Below are 27810 nucleotides of genomic sequence, written 5' to 3'. Positions count from 1 at the left end.
CATTTCCCCAGGACTATTTTCGGGTCTCGTTTCATCAAAACACAACAGTGCTGCTACTTTTAGGAAAACTAATAAGGATGAGTTCATTATGGTGATGGGATACTGGTGTGAAGAAAGTTCTGGAAAAGGCAGAATAACAGGATTCTGTTATTTCATTTTGAAAGATTTCTTATGTTTAATTCATTGGTCACACCAACATCCAGTTAGTAGTAGAAATATTTGTATTTATGAGTTTCAGACCAACCATGAATTAAGTAGGGTTGATAGTATTAGTGTAAACTTACACTTCCTACTCACAATTATAATTAGGAGTTGAGGCAAATGTTTTTTCCCTGTTGGAAGTTCATGTTCAAGTTAAATCTGATGGCTCAATGCAAATAGAGTGCTTTAACATCCTAACTACCTCATGTTGGTTTAAGTCCAAGTAATCACCAGTCTTAAGTACTGATTAGCAATCATTTGAACCCTGCCTAGGTCATGGTCACTTTGTGCTATGGAGAAGTACAAAGTTTACTTATTGCCCCTTTGAAAAATGGATGAAACCGTTCTCTTTCAAAAAATTACATGAAACAGAATTAGAGTACTTTTAAAGGGTTCAAACATCAGCTTTATTGTGCCTCTTACAAATGTTATCAAATTCACTTAAAATGTTGTTTCTTTCATACTAACAAGGACATTAATTATTTTTGTGAACAAAGCACAGGAATGTGAGGGCTCAACAACGAGGTATTCCCCAAGCCTTTTCAGTGTTAACAGCTCATCTTAGTGCTGTTGTATATTCTAGACTCTGATAAATTTTATCTGTCATATAGAAAATAACCTGCTTCAAGAACAAAGTGAAAGTACATATATCAAACATATATCTTACATGCATATATGTTACATATACTGAACTTTTAGAATACGTAACAATTTTTATGTTAATCTGGTAACTAAAAAGTTGTGGTGAGAAGTTTTCACTTTTTCATGCTAATGCTAACAAGCTGTTCAAGGAGAATGTGACAGTGATGAACAGTTGGAAGAACAATCACAGACTAAAACTGAAACTGTCAATGTATCCTTTTGGGTACAGTCAGCTGAAGGTGGGGCAACACACTGTTGCAAAATCCAGTGTCTAGATCAGAAGCTGGTTGGTTTACTCCCCTGACCCTGGAGATGGAGACCAGATGAAACGTGTCTGATTTCATTTTTCTAACCCTTTACACTCAAGGCTCCATTTGGCTACAACTGTCTTTAGGCCACACTTCTAGTCCTTATGATTTTGAATGTTTGGTCCAATTACTATAAATTACCCACATTTTATGGTTCAACAAACAATTCTGCAAATCATGCACAGCTACCAAAAATGTCATCACAGCATACATTCAAAATGCCTCGATATTCAAATTTGAAGTTTTGCTTGAAACACCCACATTATAACATTCTGGATAATAATGATAATTCTCGATGATATTCTCTAACATACATACATAACATATACATATATTTTTCCCCTTTTTTGTAGATAATGTTTATTTATTTATGTCTTAAATGTTTATTGTCTGCAGCGAGGGTCTGAGAGAAACGCAATTTCGATCCTCTGTGTGTCCTGTACATACTGTAGAATTGACAATAAAGCTGACTTTGACTTTAAAATTGTGTTTTATTGTAGTTAGTAACCTTCAGGAACTCATTTCAGGTAACATAATGCTATTTCATCCAGGGTCAGAAATTCCTACACAGGACCCATATACTGGAAGTATCAAAATGGATGGATAGATGGATCAATGAATTAATTTGGATGGATACTCGCTGCAATATCCATCTGCATGAATGGTATCATTTGGACAGTGTCAAATGGACACCAAGGGAAGCTAAATGGAAGAGTTGCAACATTTTTGCCATTCATACCTGTTGGTGGGTCTGGAGGTCCTCCAGGGTCTGCTGGGCAGCGAGTTTCACACTGGGCTGCAGGCTAGAGGTTAGCTGGCTAATACGAGCCAAGAGGTCCGGATCCAGCAGAGAGGAGCCAAGTGGGACCAGTAGCTCCTCTTCCAACAACACTGACTGGAGGAGACGCAGTGAGTGAAGACATACCTCCCAGTCTCCATCTGTCAAAGAGATAAAGACATACACAGAGACAAAGACAGATCAGGGGTATGCAGTGTGGAAGCTGCCTTGGTATTACTTATTCACCCACAAAAACACATGCCAAGAGAGAACTGCACAGATTAGCATTACTTTGAGTTTAAAGGAAAGTGCTGAAGCGCCGTAGATAGTAGTTATTTACTGTAACACACAGTCCTCTTGCATTCCATTGCTTTTATACAACAGTTACAATTTCGTAGCAAGAATGTTTTCATCTTAAATAAAACAATGAAGCAAAGTTGAGATTACAATTTTTAATGCTCCACAAAAAAGTACAGTTCCAAAAAAAAAAAAAAAAAAAAAAACACTTGTCAAGCAACATGAACCAATCTGAACCAAACTGTTCACAGCCTACTACTACAGCTGTTGTTACTATGTAGCCAACATTTAAAAAAGTGAAAGATCAATACCGTCTATCTTGTGGCTCTTCATGTCTTCTCATCTTTTGTGACGCTATGTGACGAGGAGTTTAATCACTAATCTTATCAACAATAACGTTTGCCTTATTTTCGCTTTCTTCATAATCCAAATCAAAAGTTACATTTGGAAACATATCCATTGTCAGCAACACGGAGAATATTGTTTGAGACAAAGGGATGTGGCTCCTCTAATGTTAGAGTAAATAAAACACAGCTCTTGACCAATTAGAGATTTGTTGAACAAAGGGCTGGGCAATATATATCTTTTTATTATACTGATATTGTGATATGAGACTAAATATCATTTGAGATTTTAGATTTCATAATAGCAAGATATGACATAGGTGTTGTTCCCCTGGTTTTAAAGGCTGCATTTGCGCTGAATTCATTGAAACATTATGAAAATCTAGCCAAACACAATAGCCAAATTGCAGGAAGTTCAAGTTTTTGATAAAGGTAAAATGTGTAACCAAACATTGTTTGTTAATACAATGTTAATGATCAAAAATGTTGTGATATTTGAGTTTTCCCCTGTACATTGCATTAACTTTGCATCAGGGTTAGTTGCTTTGAATACAGGAAGGCTAATCTTCTTACCTTCCAGCAGGGTGGAAATGAGTGGCAGGAGTCCAGGGTTCTCACTGATGTACTTCAGCCCTTTAACATTGATGCTGACATTATAGAGAGCCATCAGCATCAACCTGAAGGACACCAATACAGGCATCTTAGAAATACGTACTGTCATATAACATCCACCAAGGGACACTACATATCCCAATCTAAAAGTCAAACCAGTACTTAACTGAAGCTTTCATATGTAATCAGTAGTAGTGCATGTGATCCTCTGTGGTGAGAGATTAGTGTCTACTGATGTGGTTTGAGAAAGATTCTGTGGGAATGCTGGTGACAGGTCTGACAAGTGGTTTTAACTGGAAGCAGCAAGGGCAGCCACCTTACGAGCATTAAATGTATGTTTTATTCTGCAATGCAGAATATAGGATAAAGGTTTTGATGTAACAGCATATCTGCTATTCATTAAAGGACCATTGCAGTGATTTTGCAGATTTGGCGTTATATCTGCAAAATGCATATACATCGCATTTCTGCATCTTTTCCTGAAGTAAGCGATTTTGATTTTAGAACGCTGATATCATTTTTCCTTCCTTTCATTCACCATTGGTTTCCATTCATTCCATTATGATATGAAAATGAGATCCCAACCACAGCCTTTTTTCCATGCTGCGCTCAGAAAGAAGGTAGCAGATACATCAGGCCAGCACTAGAGGCTTGGGCACTAGGATCCTAAATGGGGCCTCTGACTAAGGGCCTTTGTACACAAAGTCAGTATTTTTCATCCAAAATTGTTGCACGTTTAAAAAGAAATGCAACCTCACATTGTGTCAGTCACGTTTACACACCAACTCTGACACTTTCATCAAAGAGTTTTTCGAACAGTTTTGATTTTCTGTGTGTTTTTGCAGCAAGCTTAATAAACTGATGGAACAATTTAATAGACTCAGCCATTACACATGACTGGACCTACTGGGATCTACGGCACAGCACTGAAACACCAATACTAACAGCTCTGCAGGAAGATGTGATGAACAGACTGATCATAGGACAGCTGCTGACCAGGATCTGGTCTGTATGGGGTTGTGCCCTGACGATTTGCCCATCCAGATCATTGATCATCATAGAAACTGAAATGAACCCATTGAGACTGTGGTGATCACCCGGTGAGCATTTGGCACAGTTTTGCTTGCCTATCAACCTCCTCACTCATCTTGACGCCTTCTTAGGATTGTCTCGTGCTGCAAATTTCACAACAAATTGAATAATAAAACACATTGGACTGTGTGTGTAACAATTTTTATCATCTGACAGATTAAAAATAATAATAATAATAAAAAAAAAACACATTAAAACTATGGACATGGTGTGCAAAAACCTTAAGACCAGACCCCCTCCCCTCCAATCTTAGACCTATATTTAGTACTACTATTCCTATTCTATTTAAACTCTTAATTAATAAATACCTGTCACATAAGTATGTCACTGACAGCAGTTCATTAGCAATATTCTACCATAGTTCCTCATACACTTTTAGTTTTGGGAAGACACCAGGTTTCATCAGCTCCAGCAGCCTCATCAAAGTGTCCAGCAAGACATGAGCCGAGCTTGACAGGTAGTTCCGCCCACACGTCACAGCCGCTACATCTGATTGAATGAAGAAAAAAGAAAAAGATACAGGTGACTGGGACTGGCCAAATCATTGAACTCAACCTCCTGAGTCACTGTTCCCCACATCCATATTTTCAAATGTTATGGTCACTTCATGTAGGAGGGATGTGAAGGTTAAAGTCAACACCTTGGAACTGTCCACACATTCAATATGAAACTGTCAAGATGTCATGGTTAAAGTTTTTCAAGGATTTGGTGGCTCCTGATCACCTTTTCATTCTTTAAGAACCACACCAGTGATTTTGAATGTTTGGCCCATTTACTATAATTTACCCACATTTTTACACTGCAAATCAAAGATTTCACAACAATATATAATCAACATCCCTTTCTCAACATCCATTTCAAATTAGAATTTTTGACTGACACACCCACCTTATAATGTTCTGCTTCTGTAGCTAATAACATCAACATTCATAAAGTACAGAACTGATAATTCACGGTGTAAAGCAAATGTTTCCCCAAGAACTGTTTTCTGGAAGGCCTTCTGATCCATTAAGATCACTCTGCTCAATTTCAAGTCATCAAAACAGAACAGTGCTGCTGCTTTTAGGAAAACTAATGTGGACGACTTTATTATGGTGATGGAATACTGGGGTGAAGAAGGCTTGAAGTTAATTTTCATATTGTAGTGGAATGAATGGAAATCAATGGCTAGATAAAGTTCTAAAATACAACTGCTTGTTTTGGGAAAAGATTTGCAGAAACAAGAGTATTTATAAGTTATGTAGATACTGCAGTATAAATGCTAAATCACTGGTAAGGTCCTTTCATACAAATGCACTTAGGAGTGATACATATGAGTTCACATTTTACAGCAAATCAAACATTACAACTTCACCAACAAACCAAAACTCCACCAAGTTGTGGCACCCTATTATCATACTGTAAGAACTATGATTAGGAATATTTTCAAGTAGTAAGCTGTCTGTGGTAACACAACAGGCACTAATCATTGCAAGGAATTCTCAAATTATCAGCTGTCACACTAATACAATGAATGTGGGCAATATCATTTTCATAGAAAAGTCATAATTTGTGAGTGTCTTGGTGTGTGTGTGTTTGTGTGTTTCTTCATGTCATCATCACACCTTAAAATGAATTTAAAATTATTTCCTGGAATGTTTTGGTAATGTGGTCATCTCATCAATATACACACTGCTTTTATTCAACTTACAAAAAGCCTGTGCAAGGACAGTAAGTTCCCTCCTGGTGGTGAGTGACCCCTAGTGACCATTATGAATACTAACATGTGTTCTACACAAAACAACATGAAGGTTATAAAGCCATGCAATAGGCATAAAACCATTTTTGATCAGCCTTTTCAGTGAACTAGCCACAATAAAAGTAGCATACACAATGGGCCATATGCAGGAAGCAATGTGTGATGAATTTTGTTGGTACTCATTGATTTCTGGAATTCGTAAATGCTTTCTTATTCTTCTTCCCGCTTTGCTAATAGAGAATTTTACAAGCGGTCAAGAGCACTCTTACCAAGATAAGATTTTTTTCCCTGATTGTAACAGTTCATAAAGTGCCTGTCCAACACAAAGAAACATTTTCAAATGTTTCAAATTTTCAAATTGAAGAAACTAACAAATGCATTACATTGAGATGAACACTTAATTATGTTTACAGTATTTTATGTTTTTGTCACAGGACTGGAGGAAAATGTACCCATATGCAGACACTGAAGGCTATGCTGAGATTTAAAGTCTTACTGCATATTCAGTTCGTTTGTTGCTCTCTAGGTTGGCATAACAACACATTTAGCATAGCCTAGCTTTAACTACTGCCATGGCCACAGTCAAAAAACTGTATGTCTCTCTTTGCTGTGATTCAATTGCATTTCCTGTATATATGCACCCTCAATTACAAACAACTGCCACGCAGTGTTAAGAATGTGTAGTACCAGAATTCAAAAAGTAAACAAAGGAAAACAAATGAACAAACGCCTCTTACACTCCAGCCCCAAATTGCTGACAACAATTCAAATCAACAGGGTATTCCTTAGGGTAGGAAGTAACACATATTTACATACACACACTGCATCAACATAAATTAGACATCAGATGCTGCTTAAAGCACTCTGTCTAGCAGCCAAGAGCCACGAGGAGCAGCAGAATCCACTACTAACACAATGCCCCAAGGCACAAGACTTTTTTACTATTTTTCTTGATTCCATTTTTGCCGCTCCTGAAGCCGACAGGTACTCCTGCACCCATCATTTCCAGAACAGATCTGAAATATATTGGATGTGTCTCCACATTCTTTTCACATACAGATCCTGTTTCACAAACAGTCCAGGTGGTAAAGCAATTCTCCATTCATTCAATATGGCCTCAGCTTTGCAGAGAACTTTATCATGTCTATCATCATCCAGGGTCTGCTGATGCAAAATGGAGTTGAGCACCCTTCTCATGCAAATCATGCAAATGACATGCTCCCGTAGTGCGATGCTGACGGTGGGCTGAAACTCCACTGGATTCCATTACAAAATAGAGAATAGTCTTACAGGCAATGCAAGGGCCTTTTCTTTTTTCCTTTTCTTTCTTTACAGCAGCAACTTTGAATTCATTCCCAAAATGTTCATGTAGGAGCCTTTTTGCCAGTTCATGACCTCGTTCAGGAACCATATGCTGACAACTGTGTACGAGTTCCCGTAGCTGCCCTCTAGTGAAGTGCTCCAAAAAAATACAAGCAATCATCCTTAGTGGCTTTGGCTCAAATGAAGGCTCTGTATTCAAGATGATTTCTGTCAAACAGAGGATTGTACACTATATTACCAAAAGTATTCGCTCACCCATTCAAATGATCAGAATCAGGTGTCCTAATCACTTGGCCTGGCCACAGGTGTATAAAATCAAGCACTCAGGCATGCAGACTGTGAAACAAGACATTTGTGAAAGAATGGGCCGCTCTCAGGAGCTCAGTGAATTCCAGCGTGGAACTGTCATAGGATGCCACCTGTGCAACAAATCCAGTCGTGAAATTTCCTCGCTCTTAAATATTCCACAGTCAACTGTCAGCTCTATTATAACAAAATGGAAGCGTTTGGGAACAACAGCAACTCAGCCATGAAGTGGTAGGCCACGTAAAGTGACGGAGAGGGGTCAGCGGATGCTGAAGCGCATAGTGCAAAGAGGTCGCCGACTTTCTGCACAGTCAATTGCTACAGAGCTACAAACTTCATGTGACCTTCAGATTAGCCCAAGTACAGTACGCAGAGAGCTTCATGGAATGGGTTTCCATGGCCGAGCAGCTGCAGCCAAGCCACACATCACCAAGTGCAATGCAAAGCGTCGGATACAATGGTGTAAAGCACGCCGCCACTGGCCTCTAGAGCAGTGGAGACGCGTTCTCTGGAGTGATGAATCACGCTTTTCCATCTGGCAATCTGATGGACGAGTCTGGGTTTGGAGGTTGCCAGGAGAACGGTACATTTCAGACTGCATTGTGCCGACTGTGAAATTTGGTGGAGGAGGAATTATGGTGTGGGGTTGTTTTTCAGGAGCTGGGCTTGGCCCCTTAGTTCCAGTGAAAGGAACTTTGAATGCTTCAGGATACTAAAACATTTTGGACAATTCCATGCTCCCAACCTTGTGGGAACAGTTTGGAGCGGGCCCCTCCCTCTTCCAACATGACTGTGCACCAGTGCACAAAGCAAGGTCCATAAAGACATGGATGACAGAGTCTGGTGTGGATGAACTTGACTGGCCTGCACAGAGTCCTGACCTGAACCCGATAGAACACCTTTGGGATGAATTAGAGCGGAGACTGAGAGCCAGGCCTTCTCGACCAACATCAGTGTGTGACCTCACCAATGCGCTTTTGGAAGAATGGTCAAAAATTCCTATAAACACTCTCCTCAACCTTGTGGACAGTCTTCCCAGAAGAGTTGAAGCTGTAATAGCTGCAAAAGGTGGACCGACATCATATTGAACTCTATGGGTTAGGAATGGGATGGCACTTCAGTTCATAGTATGAGTAAAGGCAGGTGAGCGAATACTTTTGGTAATATAGTGTATGTAGCTGGCAAAGACAGTGAGCGTTGCTGCTGGACAAGAGCTGCTGTAATCTCATTCTGTCTTTGCATTATGTTGTAGATGCCTCCAAATGATTCCTCTTTGATTTGTGGTTGCATGGGCTGTGGGAAATCCAGTGATGGTTGTGCATAGGGAACAGAGAGCATGCTGTCTTAGTTCATACACATTAGGCTCATGTTGGTAGCCCAGGTTGACCTGAGCAACTTGGCCTGTTTGAGTTGTAACTTGTTGGCTAATGTCCTTGGGATAAGCACCCAATGAGAATGGATAACTTTTGCATTTTCATTTTTATCATTGTTTTAAACCTGCAACAACCTGCTTTCATCATCATTTTCATTGCCATGTTTGAAAGTGACTTTCGACCATTTTTGCACATCATTAATGAAATCATTACTGACAATCATTTTCGCCTTAAAACATGTTTACTGATTTTCAAGTTTATCACCAGGCAGCAATCCATCAATGAATTATGTAATGATTTATCTTAATCACACAAAGTAAGTAAAAGAGCATTTTACTTCAGATTCACAATCCTTTTCAGACATTAACTTTCACAATCTTTCTCAAATTACTATCTTTGTTTAACTTAGCCCTTCTTGTGCTTTGTAGCCTTTCCAGTTTTTCACACGGTGCATTGCTAGTTAATTTAGTAACCCGTTTTGATCTAACTGATTTGGTTTCCCCATTTTCATTTGCGTCATTAACCATCCCGTTTTTATTAGTCATTTGCAGTAGTAGCGTTAGCTGCAGTAGCCTCGGGAGGAGAGTTTATCAAGTCTTCATCATTTTTCATGTTTGCCATTGCAACTATCCCACACGAGCAATGAAAACACAAAAGTCAAGTTGTTTCCCCTTGGCTACCAAGCTTTGCTTAATGCACAGAAAATGTGTGCGTACTAGGGCTGCCACAAACGATTATTCTGATAATCGATGCAACACCGATTATTTTTGCGATTCCTCGATTAATCGGATCATATGTAAATTGCAGATTATTGCGCCAGCATGCAGCTTCTATTGTTTTACCATGATTCGCTTCTTTCCATCTTGAAGTGTTTAAGTTATGTGCTAACTAAAATTAAAGACACTTAAGATGGAAATTCAACTGAACTTTTAATGAACTTTGCAATATTAACATTAAATAAAAAAAAATTGGGGCTTCACTCCAATAATTTAACAATATGTTAAATTATTAATTTAATATAACAATAATTTAACAAAAAATATTAATTTAACAATTTGTTAAATGAATGAATGAGCAGTGGTATGCATGTGATAACATAGATTGCATAGATTGCAAAATAAGCCAAAGAGATACCTCTTCTCTGAATAGACAAGCTAAGCCAGTGTGCTGCAGTTAGCCAGTGACAATAGAGCGGAGTGGCAACTCTTCGCTTTGTTACACAATCCATGTCAGTGCGCTGGTGTAGCCTGGAAATCTTCTTTGCCTCTGCCAGACATACGTTCATATTCTACACAAAAAAAGCATTTCATTCAAATTATGTCAAATTCCGCGATATTCCACGTTTCGATGCTCATTTGTTGCTCTCTAGGTTGACATAACAACACATCTAGCATAGCCTAGCTTTAACTACTGCTGCGCCCTGTGGACGCCATGGTCACAGTCAAAAAACTGTATCCCTGCATTCCAACTTGCATACTCCTACTATTTACCTTTAATATGCACTGCAGCTGCCTTTACAAAGTACGTAGTGTAGTATGCAGTATGCATGCGTATGCTTACTATTGGGACACACTATATGCCTCCCCTTGCTAGCAACACACCTGTGACTCAATTACACTTCCTGTATATATGCACCCCAATTACAAACTACTGCCACCCAGTGTTCAGAATGTGCAGTACCAATATCTAAAAAGTAAAAATGAATGAAAACAAAGGAAAACAAATAAATAAATGGCTCTTACAGTGTTTTTGTGTTGTGCAGCCAGAAACTGTGAACTCACTGGTAATGACTCCAGCCAGACCAAGGACAAACTGGTGCTCATGGGTGTTGTAGTCCTCAGACTGAGCATTCACCTCTTCATCCAGAGACTTGACAAAGCTTTCCAGAGTTTGGCCAGCAACAGTCAGGAAGGACTGCAGCTTCCCCTACACCATTAACAAACACAAACACATATATATACAGTTTACAACACACACGACTTTTATCTCCAAGGGAGATATTGTTTTAACTCCTGTGTGTCTGCCTGTGTCTAATCAGAGTATAACTAATCAAACACTCCTCAGCATATAGATGCAATGTATCTTGCTTGTTTTTAATCCTATTGTGGCTGTATTGACTCTGATCACAGGTGAAAAAATTAGGGCTGTAGTCTGTTAGTCGACTGGTCGATACGTTCTTGGTCGACCAAAATCTGATTGGTTATTTGGTTGGTTATTTGCCGTGTTAATTTTATCAGGAGTAAAGCACTAAGTGCTAATGGGGGTGTCTTCAGAACACCCCCCTTGTTTTCACAATTTTGGATTAGCCCAACCCACCGGCGGAGACAGATAGGTAGGCCCATATGTTCTGAATTGAAGAAAAAATTAGGCCTGGTTTTCCGAATATTTGCTTAATTAAGAACGTTTAATGAACATTTAGTCCTCTACCATGTCAAAGACGTCGTCAGTGTGGCAGCATTTTACCAAAATAGATGGAAAAAAAGTCGAATGCAAACTTTGCAAACAATAGTTTGCGTATCACAGCTCAACGACCGACATGGCATATCATCTAAAAACGGTAAGCTAACATGTCTGTGTTAGGTTGCTCTGTCAGTTTTCAGTATAAACATATCAGAATTGGCATATTTCAAAGTTTTAGTCTGATAATCGTTTTATAACTGCAGGCGCACACACCTGCGACGACGGCAGCTTGACATAGTACTATTTTCGGAAATCATAGGCTATGATATTGCGTAGGTGCACGTGATGCAACGCTGTCAGAGCCGACTGACTCCAGTGTGTCATTCAGTGCAAAATAATTCAAAAACGATTTAATATACAGTTGTCCCTCGGTATAACGCGGTTCACCTTTCACGGCCTCGCAGTTTCGCGGATTTTTTTTAGTGCAATTTTGCATGCCTTTTTTTTTTTTTTTTTTTTACAGTGCATTGTGTTCTGCATCCTGATTGGCTAAGGGACTGTAGACCATTGTCAATCAATCTCCTCCGTGCCATGTCTCCTGTACAGTACAGTACAGAATGCGTTCAGCTTGCCAAATTTACATAAATCTTCGATCGCTAGCAGTGTGACTCTGAAGTGCTGTATGTTTGCAAAGGTTTGAACTTTGAGTGTGTTTAACCAAGAGAGAAAAGTGAGAAAATGTTAATGCCTGTCTGAGAAAAGTGTATAAAGTGTGTAGTGAGGGGTTTTACAGCCTTAAAACATTTATAATAATTGTAAAAAATAAAGCTGACTACTTCGCGGATTTCGCCTATTGTGGGTTATTTTTAGAACGCAAGTCTCGCGATTAACGAGAGACCACTGTACTGCAAATACTAGTTGTTTATGTTTATTTATCATTCATTTAGGCGGATCTAAAAATAGTAACTTTTTTTTTTGTTTTTTTGTTGTTGTTTTTTTTGTATTCCCGCCACCCCCCGATTAGTCGACTTTTGGTTGAAATTTCAGGACTTTAGTCAACCAAGATTTTCTTTGGTTGACTACAGCCCTAGAAAAAATCCTGATGTGTGTTTGCATTTTTTAGGCAAGCTCATCCACTGCAACTCAACAGATCTGACACACCAGCAAGTCAACATAGTCCAGAAAAGGGGAAATACAGTGACCTGCACTCTACAGAGTGCACTTTTCCCTTATTTGGGTGGTGTGACTAAAGGCTGGATTATGGTTCTGCATAGACTCGATGCAATGCGCACGCAGTTCTCACGCAGGGCGTGTGTGCCCAACATACCTCTGCGTTAAACGCTAAGCAATTCTCCGTGACTCCAGAGGGGCGAAATGCAGGAAATGATGTAGTTCGGCGGACCAATCATAGCTCTTGTTGGGGGCCTGCGTGGGGGCTACATGGGGTCTGTGTAGTTACAATTTTTCAGAGGTGCGCGGCAAGGCTCTGCGGCGGTCACACAACCCCCATAAGCTTCGCATAACCCCCGTGCGCTCCGCTTACCCAGAAGCATAATCCTGCCTTTAGGAGATAGAGCAGTCATCTGGTAATCAGAGGGTTCCTAGTTCAATCACCTGCTCCTCCACAGAGTATGTTTAAGTGTCTTTGAGCCAGACACTGAACCCCTCGCTGCTCCTGATGGGAGCATGGCACCTTACATAGTAGCCTTCAGTGTGTGAATGTGTGTGTGCTTGGGTGAAGGTAAGGGATGCTAACGTTAGCTTTAGGGAATGTTAGCTAATGCTAACAACAGGCTTTTTAGCCAGCATTTTAGGGATGCTAACATTAGTTTTAGCAGACGTTAGCTAACGCTAACAACACGCTATTTTAACAACATGCATTTTGATGTCCCGGGCATGGGCTGTGTTTGAAACCACTCACTCATTCACTACTCCCTACTCACTATATAGGGAATTCAATGTAGTGGACTATAGGGATGGCTAGTCGCTACGTCATCGGGGCCGAAAACGTCACTTCTGGGTCCAAACCAAATCGCGGAATACTCGATTTTTTTACTCTCGACGATGGTGCAGTGCTGTGTTCCCTGTTGTAAAAACAAAAACGGCGTCGACAAAACGATATCGTTTTACCGCTTTCCTGTGGATGAAAAGGAGAAGAGAAGGTGGCTGAAGTTGATACGGTAAGTTGGATCTCAAATTATGATCAATACAGCGTAATGCCAGTACCTCCATGTTAGCGTTAGCTTAAGGTTAGTCTCCTCCGTTACATTCACATCAGCTCACGTTTAGCATAAATAACCCAGGACCCGACCAACTTACTTAAAATGTGGATGGATCTTCTCAGTTTGTCCTTTCAAACAGTTGCCTTTTGATGGCCAGCAATGCACTGACTGTACTGCTGTGAATTTAACGTTAGTTAAACATCTGCCGTGATCTCTCTCTCAATTGCCGTGTCTCAGTGGAGACACAGCAATTGAGAGGGCCAAGCGAGAGGACGTTCCTGTAGTAGTTCCTGCCCTCCATATACTACCAGGAACCTTTTGGTGGAAACGGGCCTATTGTAAAGCACTTTGTGCTTGAGTGGTTAGTAAACTAGGAAAGCACTCCAGAAATGCAATCAATTTTTTTCTTCTTATATTTCTTGTAAATCAGTTGTTTTTTATTACCTCCGCCAATGGAGTTGGACAGGGGTAATGTTGTCATGTGGCAAGAAAGAGCTCATTACACTGGTTGGCCAACATGGGACATGACAGTGGGTGATACAATATATAGCCCAGCCCTGATACTTCCACCTTTAAGCAATGTCTGCATCTCTCAGTCTTAATTTTAGACTTAGCACATCGGTATGAGGATAGTGGTTCCTCACCTGAGCCACCCAGAGAGTGACAACATCTTCCCCAGCGGAGCAGGTCCACAGGAGGCTGCAGGCTGAAGCCCCCAGATCAGAGCAAAAGTCTGCCTGCTGCTGGAGCTCCGCACTGCTCTGCCACAGCTGCTCACGCAGCAACAGCTTCTCCTGCATGTACATGCGCAATGTAAACACACTGATATAGTCTAATGTATACTGTACAACAGTTAGATCCAAACAAGTTGGATAAAAGGCATTCCATAAGTGGTGATATTCAGAACGGCCCTCTGACATTAAAAAAAAGCAATCATTCCACTTTTCAAGTATTCTGTAATAACTGTTGATAACATTAACTGCCGTGATCTATATTGTAATAAACTGTGCACTGCGACAGCACAAAGACAGATATGTTTCCAAAAACAACACAAGTTAAATTATGAATGGTCGTCAGAAGAAGACAAGGGAGAGGAAAGAACCCTGGACAAGACTGCTTCCTGTGTTTTTGGCCCTCATTGTTGACTGAAGCAGTTCTGCTTGCCAGGCTGTGGTTGTGGTTAGAGCTGTGGTTTAGATGAGGGTTGGGAAGCATCACGTTACAGGCAACTTTCTGAGCAAAAAAGGACCATGAGTAGACATTGCCAGAGAAACCTCCAGGCAAGATAGCTTGCTGTTGGGAAATCATTTGTTCAATTCAGCTGAAGCTTGAAATTTACGTTTCGGAAAACAAATTAACAAGACGCAAAACACTTCTACAAGTGCTAAAACAAATTTACAAATTACACAAACCGGAAAGGGAATGTACCAAAGCCCAGGTTGACACGGACTTGACACAGAGATGAAAAAGTGCAAGTGCAAGCAGTGAAAATTTTGTTTTTAATCGTCAGTGGCAGTGGATTTCATGGTCACCCAATATGGACAGCGACCGGGTGCTCTTTTGTCCATTTTGAGGGCAACACGTGGGCCAACGGAGTTAGTTTTGTTTTTCATGTGGACGGGGTTTACAGCGTATAAGGGACACACAGCATCAGAACAGCTGGACAATGCTAAAAAAAAGTAAGTGCAGCATAACGCTAACCATCTGACGCCATGTGAATAAAAGCGAGTAGTGCTATTGGTTATCGACTGCTAACTTTCTATTTTGAACTTTTTTATTTCAGCAAAATAACCATGCTCATCTTACAAGCAGTTTCTAGAATACAGAAGCGCTAAGTCTAAGGAACGGCAGTCTTTTAACTATGGACCGAAAGCAAAACACCATAGTCTTAAAGAAAGAAAACACGTCCAGGTAAGTTGTACTCCCCATTCATTACATTTTTGTAACGCTTTATATGTGTGTATGTATGTATGCATGCATGCAGTGTTTCCCTCATAATTTTGGGAGACTGTGGTGGTTGTACCTCAGTCCTACCCTTTGGTGGGTCTTGAGAAGAAAATGCTGTACAGTCCAAGTCAAATGCATCATTCTGGTGCTCTCTGATAGCAAAATTAAGAGGTTATAACCGTGAAAAATATTATGCTTTAATAATGCAACTACTGTTATATAGACAGGAATGGTGAAGACACACCCATAAAGCACAGGAAAGAAAAAAAATCATAAATGTTCCAAACAACCATAAAAAAACAATGCCCTTTTTTGAAAAACAGAATGAAATGAAAACAGAAATGATGATCTAAGTTCAACTAGTTCATTACTTATGAACATATGAAATGCTGTCTAAATAAATATTTTTCTACCTTGTTTCTTCAAATAACTTTACTCTGCTTATCAATAAAATATATGATTTCCAGATGAGTTAGAATTGGATCAGGATCAGAGTCAATTAATTATATAAATGGAAATAAGTAAGAACAAAAACAGCAAAAAAAAAAAAAAAAAAAACTTTATATACCATACATACAGTGGTGGAAAGGTTTTCGGACACCCCATGCATTTGTGAAATACTGCATTAAAAAATCACTCTTACGTCTTCAAGTGCAATTTCTTTTAGTACAGTCACAGTCAAAATACTAAACAAATCCTAAAAAAGCCATTAAAAACTTAAAATTGATTGGTTCCATAAAAATACATAAAATTTGAGCATTGAGTCATTTTGGTACCAGTGATCAAGGTCGTTCTTTGTATTAAAAGACACAATTTTTGTTGCCAAGCTTCGTGTCTATATAAAGCCAGCACATTTGAAAGTTCTTCAGACACAAAAATGGCTAAAACAAGGAACCTAACACAGGAAGATAAAGATTAAACTGTGAAGAATTTAGTTTTGTTAGGCCTGTATTTGTTTGTATCTGTCTAATGCAGCCACACCCTTTGAAACACAAAAAAGATTTTTCCAAAAATATTACATGATAATACTTCAGATTGTGTGATTGTGTAAAATTTTAAGGGTGTCTGAAAACTTTTTTTCCACCACTGTACAGTTATTGACTGGGATGTTTATGCCCCTTTATGTCTTACAGATCGAGAGTGCTGCTTCTTTGGATGCTCTGCAACAATGTGTCATGAGACACTGCACAATGTTACAGACAGCTGGTTGTCTGAGACATGTGACTGCTGTGGAAGAAAAGAAAGAAATTGTGGCAGACTGCATCCAGTGGTACATTGTTGGATGCAACTCATCTGTAATTGACAGATAAGATCATATTTGTAATTATGTGCTTTTGTTATGTGTTAGGTATGTATGTAAGAAATATTAGTTTGAAATGTGTGATGGTCTGTGTATTACAACTGATATTTAATACATTAAGTCCGTCTCTCCATTCCTTGTCTTGTGCCAATCTATGCGCCCATTCCACACTGCCCTCCTTGTCATTCCATTCTTGTATCTTTATGTAATTCTTGCAGTTTGGAAAAATGAACTTGGGTTCTTTAGATCAGTGATGTTCAACACACAACAATTTTTTCTCCAAATGCACATTTGTTTAGGTAGATAGTAATTGTAAAGAAGAGAATATTTAATAGTTTTCTTTAGATAATTTAAATGCAATTGACACCACACATCATTGAAACGGTGTTTGTGTTCACTCTATAGATTCAAAGATGGCCTTTCAGCCCTTCAGGTTTTGACTGCACTACAGCAGTACCCTACTTTGCTGATACCTGTCCTGTGCCACTCTGAGAAGCGGCTCACTTTTATGGACATTGAAAGACTTTTCAAACCTGACCTCAGTCCTTCAGGGAGTAACAGGAGACAAAAAGAAAGTCGAACCTTGGCCTACTGGGCAGACTATCTCCTTGATTCTGAAGGTTTGTAACGTTTTTTTTTTTATAACTAGTTGAAAAATCACATTACTGTGGTGTATCTGAACAATTTTTCTTTGCAGAAGGCCAGGCCGCTGTGTCTGTGGAGGATGTTTTGATGTTGGCAACTGGGCTAACTTCACTTCCCCCATCTGGCTTGGAACAATCACCACGAATAGAGTTCCTGGATGACTCTCCATTCCTAATGGCAAATACATGTGCAAACAAGTTGAAACTGCCACTCCTAGATACATACAGTGTGTTCAAGTCACAAATGGACTTTGGTATTCAAAACAGTCCAGGATTTGGCTGTTTCTAACTCATATGTTATTGTTTAAAAGGTGCATTTAAAGGCACAGTTGCTCTTGTTAAAGGGCTTTCTTGTAATGTAAAGGTGTGTGAGCATGTTTTTTCTCACAGCATTTTTGTTTTCATTCTGAAACTGTGGTATGTTTGTGAATCATTTTTTTTATGAAATAAGAAAAGTATTTCAAAAGGCTGTTCTCTATTCTGCAAAAAGGTAATAAATACTCATCAATTTGCTATATTTTTGATTCATTTATTTCCCACATAGAAACAAAGAAGCTATGGGTGACGGATTCACCCACTTTGTATTCAGACAGACAGTAATGTTCCACCACTACAAAAACCTCCATTTCTGATAAATTTCCATTCACAGCTGAGCAATTTCTTTTATTTTCATGTACAGTTCAGATGCAGACTCCCAGTCCTCTGACTTCTGTAACTGATTGTGCTCCATGGCTAAGTCCAAGTACTCCTGCATGTTTGGGTCCCCACATGGAGCAATGGACAGGCGAGCCTCAGGAAAAAAATCCAATTCAGCCTCTTCAATTTTGAATCCACAGTCTCTTGAGCCAAACCTGTTAAACAGGAGACATTGCATTTATTTAAATTTAGAGATCAGATAAGATATTCCTTTACTAGTCCCACAATGAAGAATTTTGCATTATTACAGCAGCAAGTGGAAAGTAACATAGAAGAGCACCAATAAGAAAGAATATAGAACAATAACTATTGAAAAAAATAGAAATATGAATAATAATTGTGACATTTGCATTATTTACAGCACACCAGAAATAACTAATACTGGTATTGAGTGGTAATATACCAGTGTACCAATGTATTTTCATTTCTATTTTGAATTGAAATTGGTATACATGGAATACTAACATTGCACAACATTGAATATTAAAAAGTGCCACGTGTCAAATTGTCTAGGTTTGGGGGAGGCGGGGGGACATTATACATCCAATGTAATATTTTTATAACACTTGGAATGTTGTTGACACTAATTTTTTAATACAGGACCCCAGGGAGACTAGCGACCCTTTTTGGGGAGGCTAATGGGGATCTGAATCAAGAAAATACTGACAGAGCTCTCCAGTGCAGTCAGGGTGTCCTTCATAAAAGTAATACAGATATCAATATATATCTATCACCAATGTATTACCTGTGTGGTAAGCAGCAGAGTTCATTTGGCACTCCTCCTGGGCATGATGCTGTTCTGGAAGGGCGAATCCTGTGACTGTTCCACAGTCTCACACACTCATCCAAGTCCTTCTGAACAACATCACCAAAGCAGTATCTCAAAAGACACTGATGCTCATGACTCCCGTTGAAGTGTCCAGCGTCTCTAAGGTCTGCAAATAACTCCATCCAGAATTGACACCTACAGAAATTGATTTTTTTAGTTATGATTTCAAGCATATACACGTTTCAAGAATGAAATCAAAGGTTGCTCATAATACTCATAATACTTAATGAGAGGCACTTACCTTCCCTTTCTGAATATAGACCACCAGGACTCAATACGCTGGTTGTTTGTTGATGAGCCATACATATGGCTGGATGCCCCAGAGTAGTAGTCTGTGTGGTGGTGGCGCAGAGTGCACTGGATAGCAGCCATGGTCCCATTCTCCGTGCCGCAATCGGTCCTCAGTCTCATGGGAATGACACCGAGGTGTCCCACACATGCCAGAAAGTAGTGAGCGATCACTGCTGGATTGTTGTTTGTTGGTCCACATTTAAGCCACAGCACTTTTTGCGAAAAGCCATCAATGCACCCTGAAAGGGCCAAACCGAATGGTTTCAGTTTGTCATATCCATCGGCGTGCCACATATAGTTAGGTCCCATTGAGTGGTAGGTTCGTCTTACGAACCTTCTGCGTACTCTGCTCTGGCACCCTTGAGGATTAAGTTCCCGGAGCAAACTCATCACACGATCTCTTTTCACTCATAGATTGTACTTCTGTTTGAGTACCTGCCACATCATGTGGTAACCAAACAGTTGTCCAGGTCCACGAAGTTCCAATCTGATGGCCCTAATTACAGAGTTTATGGGGGAGTAATGCTTCCTGTGGTAGTACCCGGCTTCATTCAGCTTGGTTTTCAGGAACCTCAAGCTGATGTGTACACCATGCACACTAGACATCAAGTCTACAATAACTGCATACGAGTGCCCCTCGTTAAAATACTGGATGCACTGTTGCAGCATATTTGGCTCCTCTGCCTGCTCTGTGTCGCTAACAAAACTCTCCTATGTCCATCTTGGGTCACCAACACAACAACTGATGGCAAAAACCAAAATTGACCGGGCACTTTTTCACTTCCAGGGCACTTTTACAGTCAAGAGACATTTGCAAGAAAACAAGAAGACCAAACTGAAAGCACAAAGACCCACAAACAAGCAGCAACTGAAGGCAGCAGCATTAAAGGCTTGGCAGAGCAGCTCAAGGGAGGAAAATGGTGTTGTCCATGGTTTCGAGACTTTAGGCAGCTATAGACTGCAAAGGATTTTCCTCCAAGCATTGAATATAATCTTTATAATTATAGTTATGTGAGTTATATATAGTTTGTCCAATTACTTTTGAGCCTCTGAAAATGTGGTGACAATGTATGAAACTGGTTTTAATTCCTGAAAGGCCAATACCATATTTTTATTCAAGCCGTTCAATTAAAGCTGAAAGTCTGCACTTCAATCACATCTTGATTGCTCCATTTCAAATCCACTGTGGTGGTATATGAGGGCAAAATTGTAAATATTGTGCCACTGTCCAAAGACTTATGGACCTAATTGTATATAAATAAATAACAGGGATTAAAGCAAAACATATTTTTGACTGAAATTTTTTTTTCAGGCCAGTTCATATTCCCCCGCAATGCGCTGCGCCACGCTTTAAGAATGGCCCCTTTTCTGCCGTGCGATCGCTTCCCAAAGGTTTCACGTAAAAAAGTTAAATGCTGTATTAGCCCTTGTTCTCCAATACAGCATTTAAGTTGTAAGAAAACTTAAACCTACAGTATTTAAATATTCAAGACCAATAGCATTGTATAGGAGGAAGGTGATTTTGAGCAGTTTAAGTATTGTAAATTTGCTTTTAATTTAAATGTTTTGATCTATTCAACAAAACTGATACTTTTTGCAGGGCTTGACTCAGTTTGTAATGTAGTCACACAAATAATTAACCATCTACAAATCTTTTCAGTGTAAGTTTTATATGTCTTAGAAGAACAGCTAACAGAAGAACTAACAAAACAAAACAAAGCAAAATGCAATAGTGCCAGCATTAAAGAACTATAAATTATATACCATATATGTCTATGCAAATAGACATATATGGTATATATGCAAATATATATGTGCTTGAATTACTTCTTTTGTTTTTTGGAAGTGAAACCAAATGCCTCAAGCACACTTGATGCCCATTTCTGAGTTTTCTTTGGTGCAGTGGCTGTGACTCCAGCAGAGGAGGAGGCTAAGGAGGGTCCAGGTGCTCTGACTCCAGCAGAGGAGGAGGCTCAATTTGGTGCTGGGCAGCAATGCCATGGTGCATAAGCACTTTTTTGCCATTACTGCCATACTGAATATTCTTTTGGCACACGACACAAATACACGTACCTGGCAGTTTTAGTTTTTTACACCAAGAGCTAACGGCTTTCCATCATCTCCCATTTCACTAAGCCATGCCCATCTCCATTTGTTTTTCACAGTTTGATCTATTTTTGAAACGTCGGAGCCTTTCTTCACTATCAATGCATCCATGTTGGCATGTGGAAATTTACTGGAATCTTCTCCGTGTTAAAGATAAATGACTAATCACAAAAGTCGGCGACAACAGCTGTAGTAACACGGAGATTAACATTTAACTTTCATTACATGACGATTAATATGCTCTGTCCCTATTCAAATAAAGTATAAAGTAAACCCGAACCTCAACAGGCAATAGACACTTACCAAAGAAGCTGCTCTCAGATGATGTTATCCATCAGCTATCCATTTTTAGTTGGTAAAAAATCCACGTTACATCTCTGTTAATTCCACTCATGCAACTATTCCCTCCAGTCTCTGACAAGTTACAACAGATCCTTCCCTGAGAGGCATGGGTGAACTCATCCTCCTCTGTTTCTGATTGGCTAATACCAAGGCTCTGGCTGGCTTTATTGGTTTACAACAGCGTCAGTTTAATGCCTAACATGATTTCATTGGATAGTCAAAACTGTACCACAACAAAATGCCCGTGCAACTTTTTTTTTTTTTTTTTGGTCTTTCTTTTTTCCCCCCTTTTTCCAACTGACGGAAATCCGTCTAGAGACGGAGAACTTTAATCCCTGCATTAATATGTAATAATAAATATGTTGTTGCTTTACCGTTAACTGATAATTGGTGTTGTTTGTAAAGCACAGCTGTGCTTTGGTTGTGGATTATCATTGCTATCATTACAGAATATCATTGCTTTAATTCCATGAGTGATAATTATCTGTACCACTGGTTCTCAAACTGATAGCTGCCAGTAAAATCACAAAATACTTCCATTGCATGGCTTTGTCACTCACTAAAAGTTAACACAATGATAGAATGAATAAGGATGATTATATTGAATACAGGTATCATTCTCTCTACTGGTGTCTCATTACCAACAGCACAGACGATTAGGTGTGTGGACAAAAACAGAGAAAACACCACAAGCAAAAAGGATTTTAACTTTTAAGTACAAGTCAGTGCTATTAAATTGAATGCAATATATATACGACAAAACAGCTTTCATAACCATGGGGGAACTCACAGATCCACAGAAGTCATGTGGTCAGTGACTGAATTGGCAAAGCATCAATTACAGAAACTGTTCAATTAGAGAAACTAGTGTCAGAAGAGGAAAAAAAAAACTGATCCAGTTACACACTGAGATGTTTTTCACAATTTTTATATGGCCATGCTGACCCTAAGTTAAGACTTTATCCTTATTTTAGACATATTTCTATTGCATTCAAGGTGGGGAAAGAAGTTGCTGCTTAGAGTACAATAAATGGAAACGGGAATCGAGCCTATAATCACAGGAATTAAAAACTGGGAGAAAAAACAGATTGATGGTGCATCTAAATACATGAAAAAGTCTGGAGGAACTTTTGCTTTAATGATTCAGAAGGTAAAGATGTGTTGGACATAAGTGCTGCTCTATGACAAGTATTGTGGTAATATGACCAGCACACAGTCCATGTACGTGCTTCCCTTGTTTTGCCCACCATCTGTGTTAGATTCTATACTAAACCATGCCTAACATCAAAAAGCTAATCTCAGACATCAGAAAATGGGAGCTGTAAAATGGTCCTATGGTCTGATGTACTTGTATTTTTGGTCTTTTGCATGAATTTACAGTTACAATGACACAGGTAGGCAGGAAAATGTGTCACACAGCTACTTATAGACATGGTCTCACCTCTCTTTCTTTCTGGCACTCGCTTTGCACTGCATCCAGCCGAGACTGGAGATGAAGACACTCCTGTCGCAACTGCTCCTGTTCCTGAGCAATCCGTTCCTTCACTACACACAGACACAAACATACAAGCTCACACAAGAACCAGCCCATTATTTCCTGCCTCATGGCTATAGTCAAAAAAGGCTTACTTGTCCCTGCAGCTCGAGCTTTATGCAGCATTTCAATAAGGTTCCCATTCAGGACTCTGGGCAGAAATTCCCGCAGCTGCATGACCTCTGTAGTTAATTTCTCTAACTCTCTTTTCCTCACTTTGACAAACTCATCCTGAAAGACAAAAAACACAACTTCAGTACAGTGGTGAACTAAATTTACTGCACGTCTAGGATGGCTGGTAGAGCCAGAGGCCTATTTCAAGCCAAGGGAACTGATTACTTTTACCCAGAATCCTCTTCTATCTCTGTAGAGGTCAGCAGTAAGCAGTGACAACCAGCTTCTGTTTTTCTCTCTCTTTACCTCAACCCACAGAGTTATACGGGGGTTATACATCTGTTTGTTGGTTTGTGTGTCTGTTTATTGACTGCTTCACAGACTACATCAAAATGTGGGTATTTAGTGACTACTGCATTTGGTTAGGTGTGATAAGCAGGATTATATGACTTATTTCTGGCGAGCGCTCTGTAAATAAAACAAGTTTCTTTCATGCCTCTTTCAGTTGAAGACAATTACAGCAGCATCAGTGTCCAAACAGCAGTTTTTTTGTTTGTTTGTTTGTTTTGTTTTTTCAGATTAGTCAATTTGTCTCTTTTAATATCACCTCACTTGCAGCCCAGATGTCTAGGGCTGGCACTGAGTGTATATACATGGCACAATTATTGGGTTTCTCCAAGTAAAATTTAGGGGGGTAATTTATTAGCGCCTTGGGGTGCAACATTTTGCATTGCTGTAATTTCTCAATTTGATTTTCAAACTCTGAAAATATAAATGAGCACAATTTACCTAATTTCAATTCACTGCCACTGATACCTGCAGCTGAAAGGGGCATCTAGCATGTGTGGAAAGCAACATTGTTGTCAGGCAGCAGCACTCTAGAAAAGAATATGAAAAAGATGTAATAAACAATTTAAAAATACTCCATGCTGATGCACATATCGATACAGATGGCCCTGTATCAATACAGCAGCAAGTGCCTTAACAGCAGTCTTGAAAAATAAAAGGCACTCAAAGCACAAAGGCACAAAAAGCCATTAGTGGCAGCACAGACCAAATGCATTGTTAGTTGTTTTTTTTTAAATGATAGCTAGACAGACACGAGTCATGCAATATACAAGATGTGTACTTAAAGACAAGTGCATATGCATTAGGCTATTGTTGAGAAAACAGAAAACACCATTTTAAGTTTACAAATGATAATAAAAACTTGCTTTCAAAATCCCTGGGTTAAAAAACAGAACCCTTCATTTAACTTCAAAGATCTCAGGAGGCCTTAATTGTTCTTGTTCTGTTGAACTAATAAACAGTTAGGGGGGGGGGGGGGCGACCACCATTATTATTAATTATTATTCCAATAATTTAACAACATGTTAAATTATTATTATTATTATTTTAAAAATGTAAATTACTTATCAAACACACCTGTGATAACATAGATTGAAAAATAAGCCAGAGTGATACCTCTTCTCTGAATAGACAAGCTAAGCCAGTGTACTGCTGTTAGCCAGTGAAAATAGAGCAGAGTGGACTCTTCACGTTACACTATCTATGTGAGTGTGCTGCGGTAGCTGGAAATCTTCTATGCCTTTGTCAGACACACGTTCATATTCCACTCAAAAACGACATTTTATTCAACTTATGTAAAATCCTGCCATATTCCACGTAGCGGCGCAACTTGGTGGGCGTTATCCTGGTAATTTCTGCTCTGACGACGTGCTAACATCCATGCTAACTCGCACTGGCTTTGCCTCATCATCGAGCAGTGGCTCGGTCGGCTCGCCGGGGATGCACTCCCCTCGGCCTGGGGGTGAACGAGCGGGCTCATCGTCTCCTCCAGTGGTCCTCCGACTTCGGAAAAAGAAAGTGTTCACGTATCGACCATAAGATGTCGCCAGTGCGCTTTCAACCGTATCACCAGATGCGGTTAAAAGCTCTATATACCGTCTTTCGTAACACTGTTTCTGGTGCATAAAAAACTATTTAAAATAAATAAACAACCGACGAAGAAAAGCCTGGGGGCCCGCCAGGCCTATAAAGCACTGGGGGAAACCCTGAATGTGCATCGTATCATATTGTGGCCTCTGTATCGTGATAGTGTATGTATCGTACTGTGAACTTGTTGACCCAGTCCTATTTAATAGGCACGTGTTTGCAAAGTTTGGGTTGTAGCCCTCAGCATAACACATAGCTTACTGCATGCCTTACTGTTTCAACATATAGAAAAGAGAGGAAGTAGGCAGGCATGGGCAGACCTAAATAAAGGCCTACTCTTAAGTAAAACTATACTTTCAACCACCACCCCTGCCCTCACTGAGTCAGTGCATAAAATATAATAGATAGATAGATATACTTTATTGATCCCAACCAGGGAAATTCTGGAATAATGAATAATGAATAGTACTTTTGCAATTAATTACAAAACAACTATATCCAAGCAAATAAAGATCTTTGGCATACAACTCTCTCTGTCCATGTCTTCTCTCTGCCTCTCTTTATTCATTCCGTTTGTCTCAGACAGGACAAAGTAAATGAAAAAAACGGCAATGTAAATTATTTACTGTGGTTTTCTATGTTTTTTTTATGCAATAACCACAGTTTTACAGAGATTCTTCATGGTAAAAATTATAACTGCTTTAACCATGGTATTGCCACAGTTTTGCTATAGTCTTAAGGTAACTGTCCTAACCACAGTGGTGCCATGTTGTTTTTAGGTACTTTATGGTAATTAAGATAAACTGATAGTAATACTGTAGAAAAACAGCTGTTAAACCATGGTTCAGAAAGCATACTTTTATTTTCTGCCAAGGTTAAACCATGGTTAATTTTGGTGAGGTATAGCTAGCATAGCCATTGTTCTAATGTGCAACTTGCTTGTGTGTTTGTAGAGGTCTGAACGGGAGTTTTGGGAGCGGAGAGTTCCCATGGCCTCGGTTCAGGCCTCCTGAGAATTCTCTACAACTCCAGCAGTATGGCTCTTGGATAGTCTACCGCGACCAAAGACTAGCTTGAGCTTACATTTGTTTACAGGCTAAAATCACCGTCTGCAGTCCGGCCGGGCTGTACAGGCCCACGGCTTCACAGAAACAACCCCCTCCGGACCTCACCCTCCATGCCAGCGAGAAAAACCCTCTCCACAGCCACCAAAAGCTGCACCTGTATCAGGTCACTTCCATAACTGCAGCTCACACTACCTTTGCCATACACGGCTTTACAAATATGTTAGAAGTTATGGTCATTAGCTAGCTAAGTAGCTGCGTCTTTATACCTTCACTCCACTGCGCAGAGTCGTCGATTTCCCGCCTAATGACGCTGCCATCTTCACTCTTCTTCTTTTAATTCTTTCTTTCTTCTTCCTCTTCTTTATTTAACAAGATTTACAACTTAACTCATATCTTCAAATAGCTTCATGAAATGTCAGTTTCCACTGATGTTGCTGGCAGTCATATTAAACGTGTAGGTGCTCAGTAGTTTGGTAGTTTGTCTCCTGCCCCGTCTCGTCTCGTTTTTTTTTTTTTTTTTTTTTGTTTTTGTTTAGAACTCTTTATTGATAATACATTCAAATATGCAGACATTTCAGGTACGTGCTCAACGTAATGTACAAAGGAGTATGAATTTTAAAAATAAATGAAAGAAAAATGATAATAAAAAATAAGAAATCCAATAAAAATATCAGATAATAAGAATACAGCACTTCAGTTATTCCTTCTGTCCTTAACATAAAATCCCTCAGCTATATGACACTCTCACATTTGCTGTTTATGATGTTTCCTGTGAACTGGCCACCGGTTTCTGTGAGTTATTACTAGTCTATATTGCATTTGTATAAAATTTATTGCCGGGGCAAAAGCTAATTGTGAGGTTAAATAACCAATTTCAAAGTGGTGTCCTGAGGGCCGGCTGTGAAAACTGTCAATACACAACCAACACATATTCTACCCAAAGGATACAGGCCTGTTTATATGGTAGTCCAAAGACTGAATTAAATAGTGATTTTCAAGAAAATGTCATATTGCCTTCGCTGACTGCACAAGAACTAAAGTGTAGGTGTGATCCCAGTAAACTGTCTGCCTCTCACGTTTACCCCTCACCTGCTACTATGAAGCTTTCATCTTTTGTTTTTGAGATTTTCTCTCACTTAGACACAGGTTTTGGTGAGTCGATTCACCAGCACTGTTACTGCTATAACATAATAGTCTTATATAATTTATCACTATAAATATTATCATTAGGACAAAAGCTGATTAAAAGGTTTAAATCCCTTTTCACACTTAGGTTCCTTAGTCTCAGGCGATATGAAAATGAACTTTCAGAGACTTCAGACTCTCTTCACCCCAGTATTCCATCACTGTAAAAAAGTCATCCACATTA

General features: G+C 39.4%; 1 protein-coding gene across 1 annotated transcript; it reads right to left on the bottom strand.

Moving 5' to 3' along the window:
* Positions 1-623: 623 nt before the first annotated feature.
* On the bottom strand, positions 624-26915 carry hsf2bp (heat shock transcription factor 2 binding protein). Its single transcript, XM_030069123.1, has 9 exons — positions 26708-26915; positions 23421-23556; positions 23233-23336; positions 14281-14430; positions 10796-10940; positions 4646-4763; positions 3144-3247; positions 1891-2090; positions 624-1149 (listed from the first exon to the last, which is right to left on the bottom strand). Exons 1-9 carry the CDS (start codon positions 26756-26758, stop codon positions 1120-1122), a joined length of 1038 nt encoding a protein of 345 aa, XP_029924983.1. The 5' UTR covers positions 26759-26915; the 3' UTR covers positions 624-1119.
* Between the last annotated feature and the right edge of the window lie 895 nt (positions 26916-27810).

This window comes from Myripristis murdjan, chromosome 2, assembly GCF_902150065.1.
Source record: "Myripristis murdjan chromosome 2, fMyrMur1.1, whole genome shotgun sequence".
NCBI lineage: Eukaryota > Metazoa > Chordata > Actinopteri > Holocentriformes > Holocentridae > Myripristis > Myripristis murdjan.
Note: the sequence above shows the minus strand (reverse complement) of the source record. Positions and strands in the feature narration are given on the sequence as shown.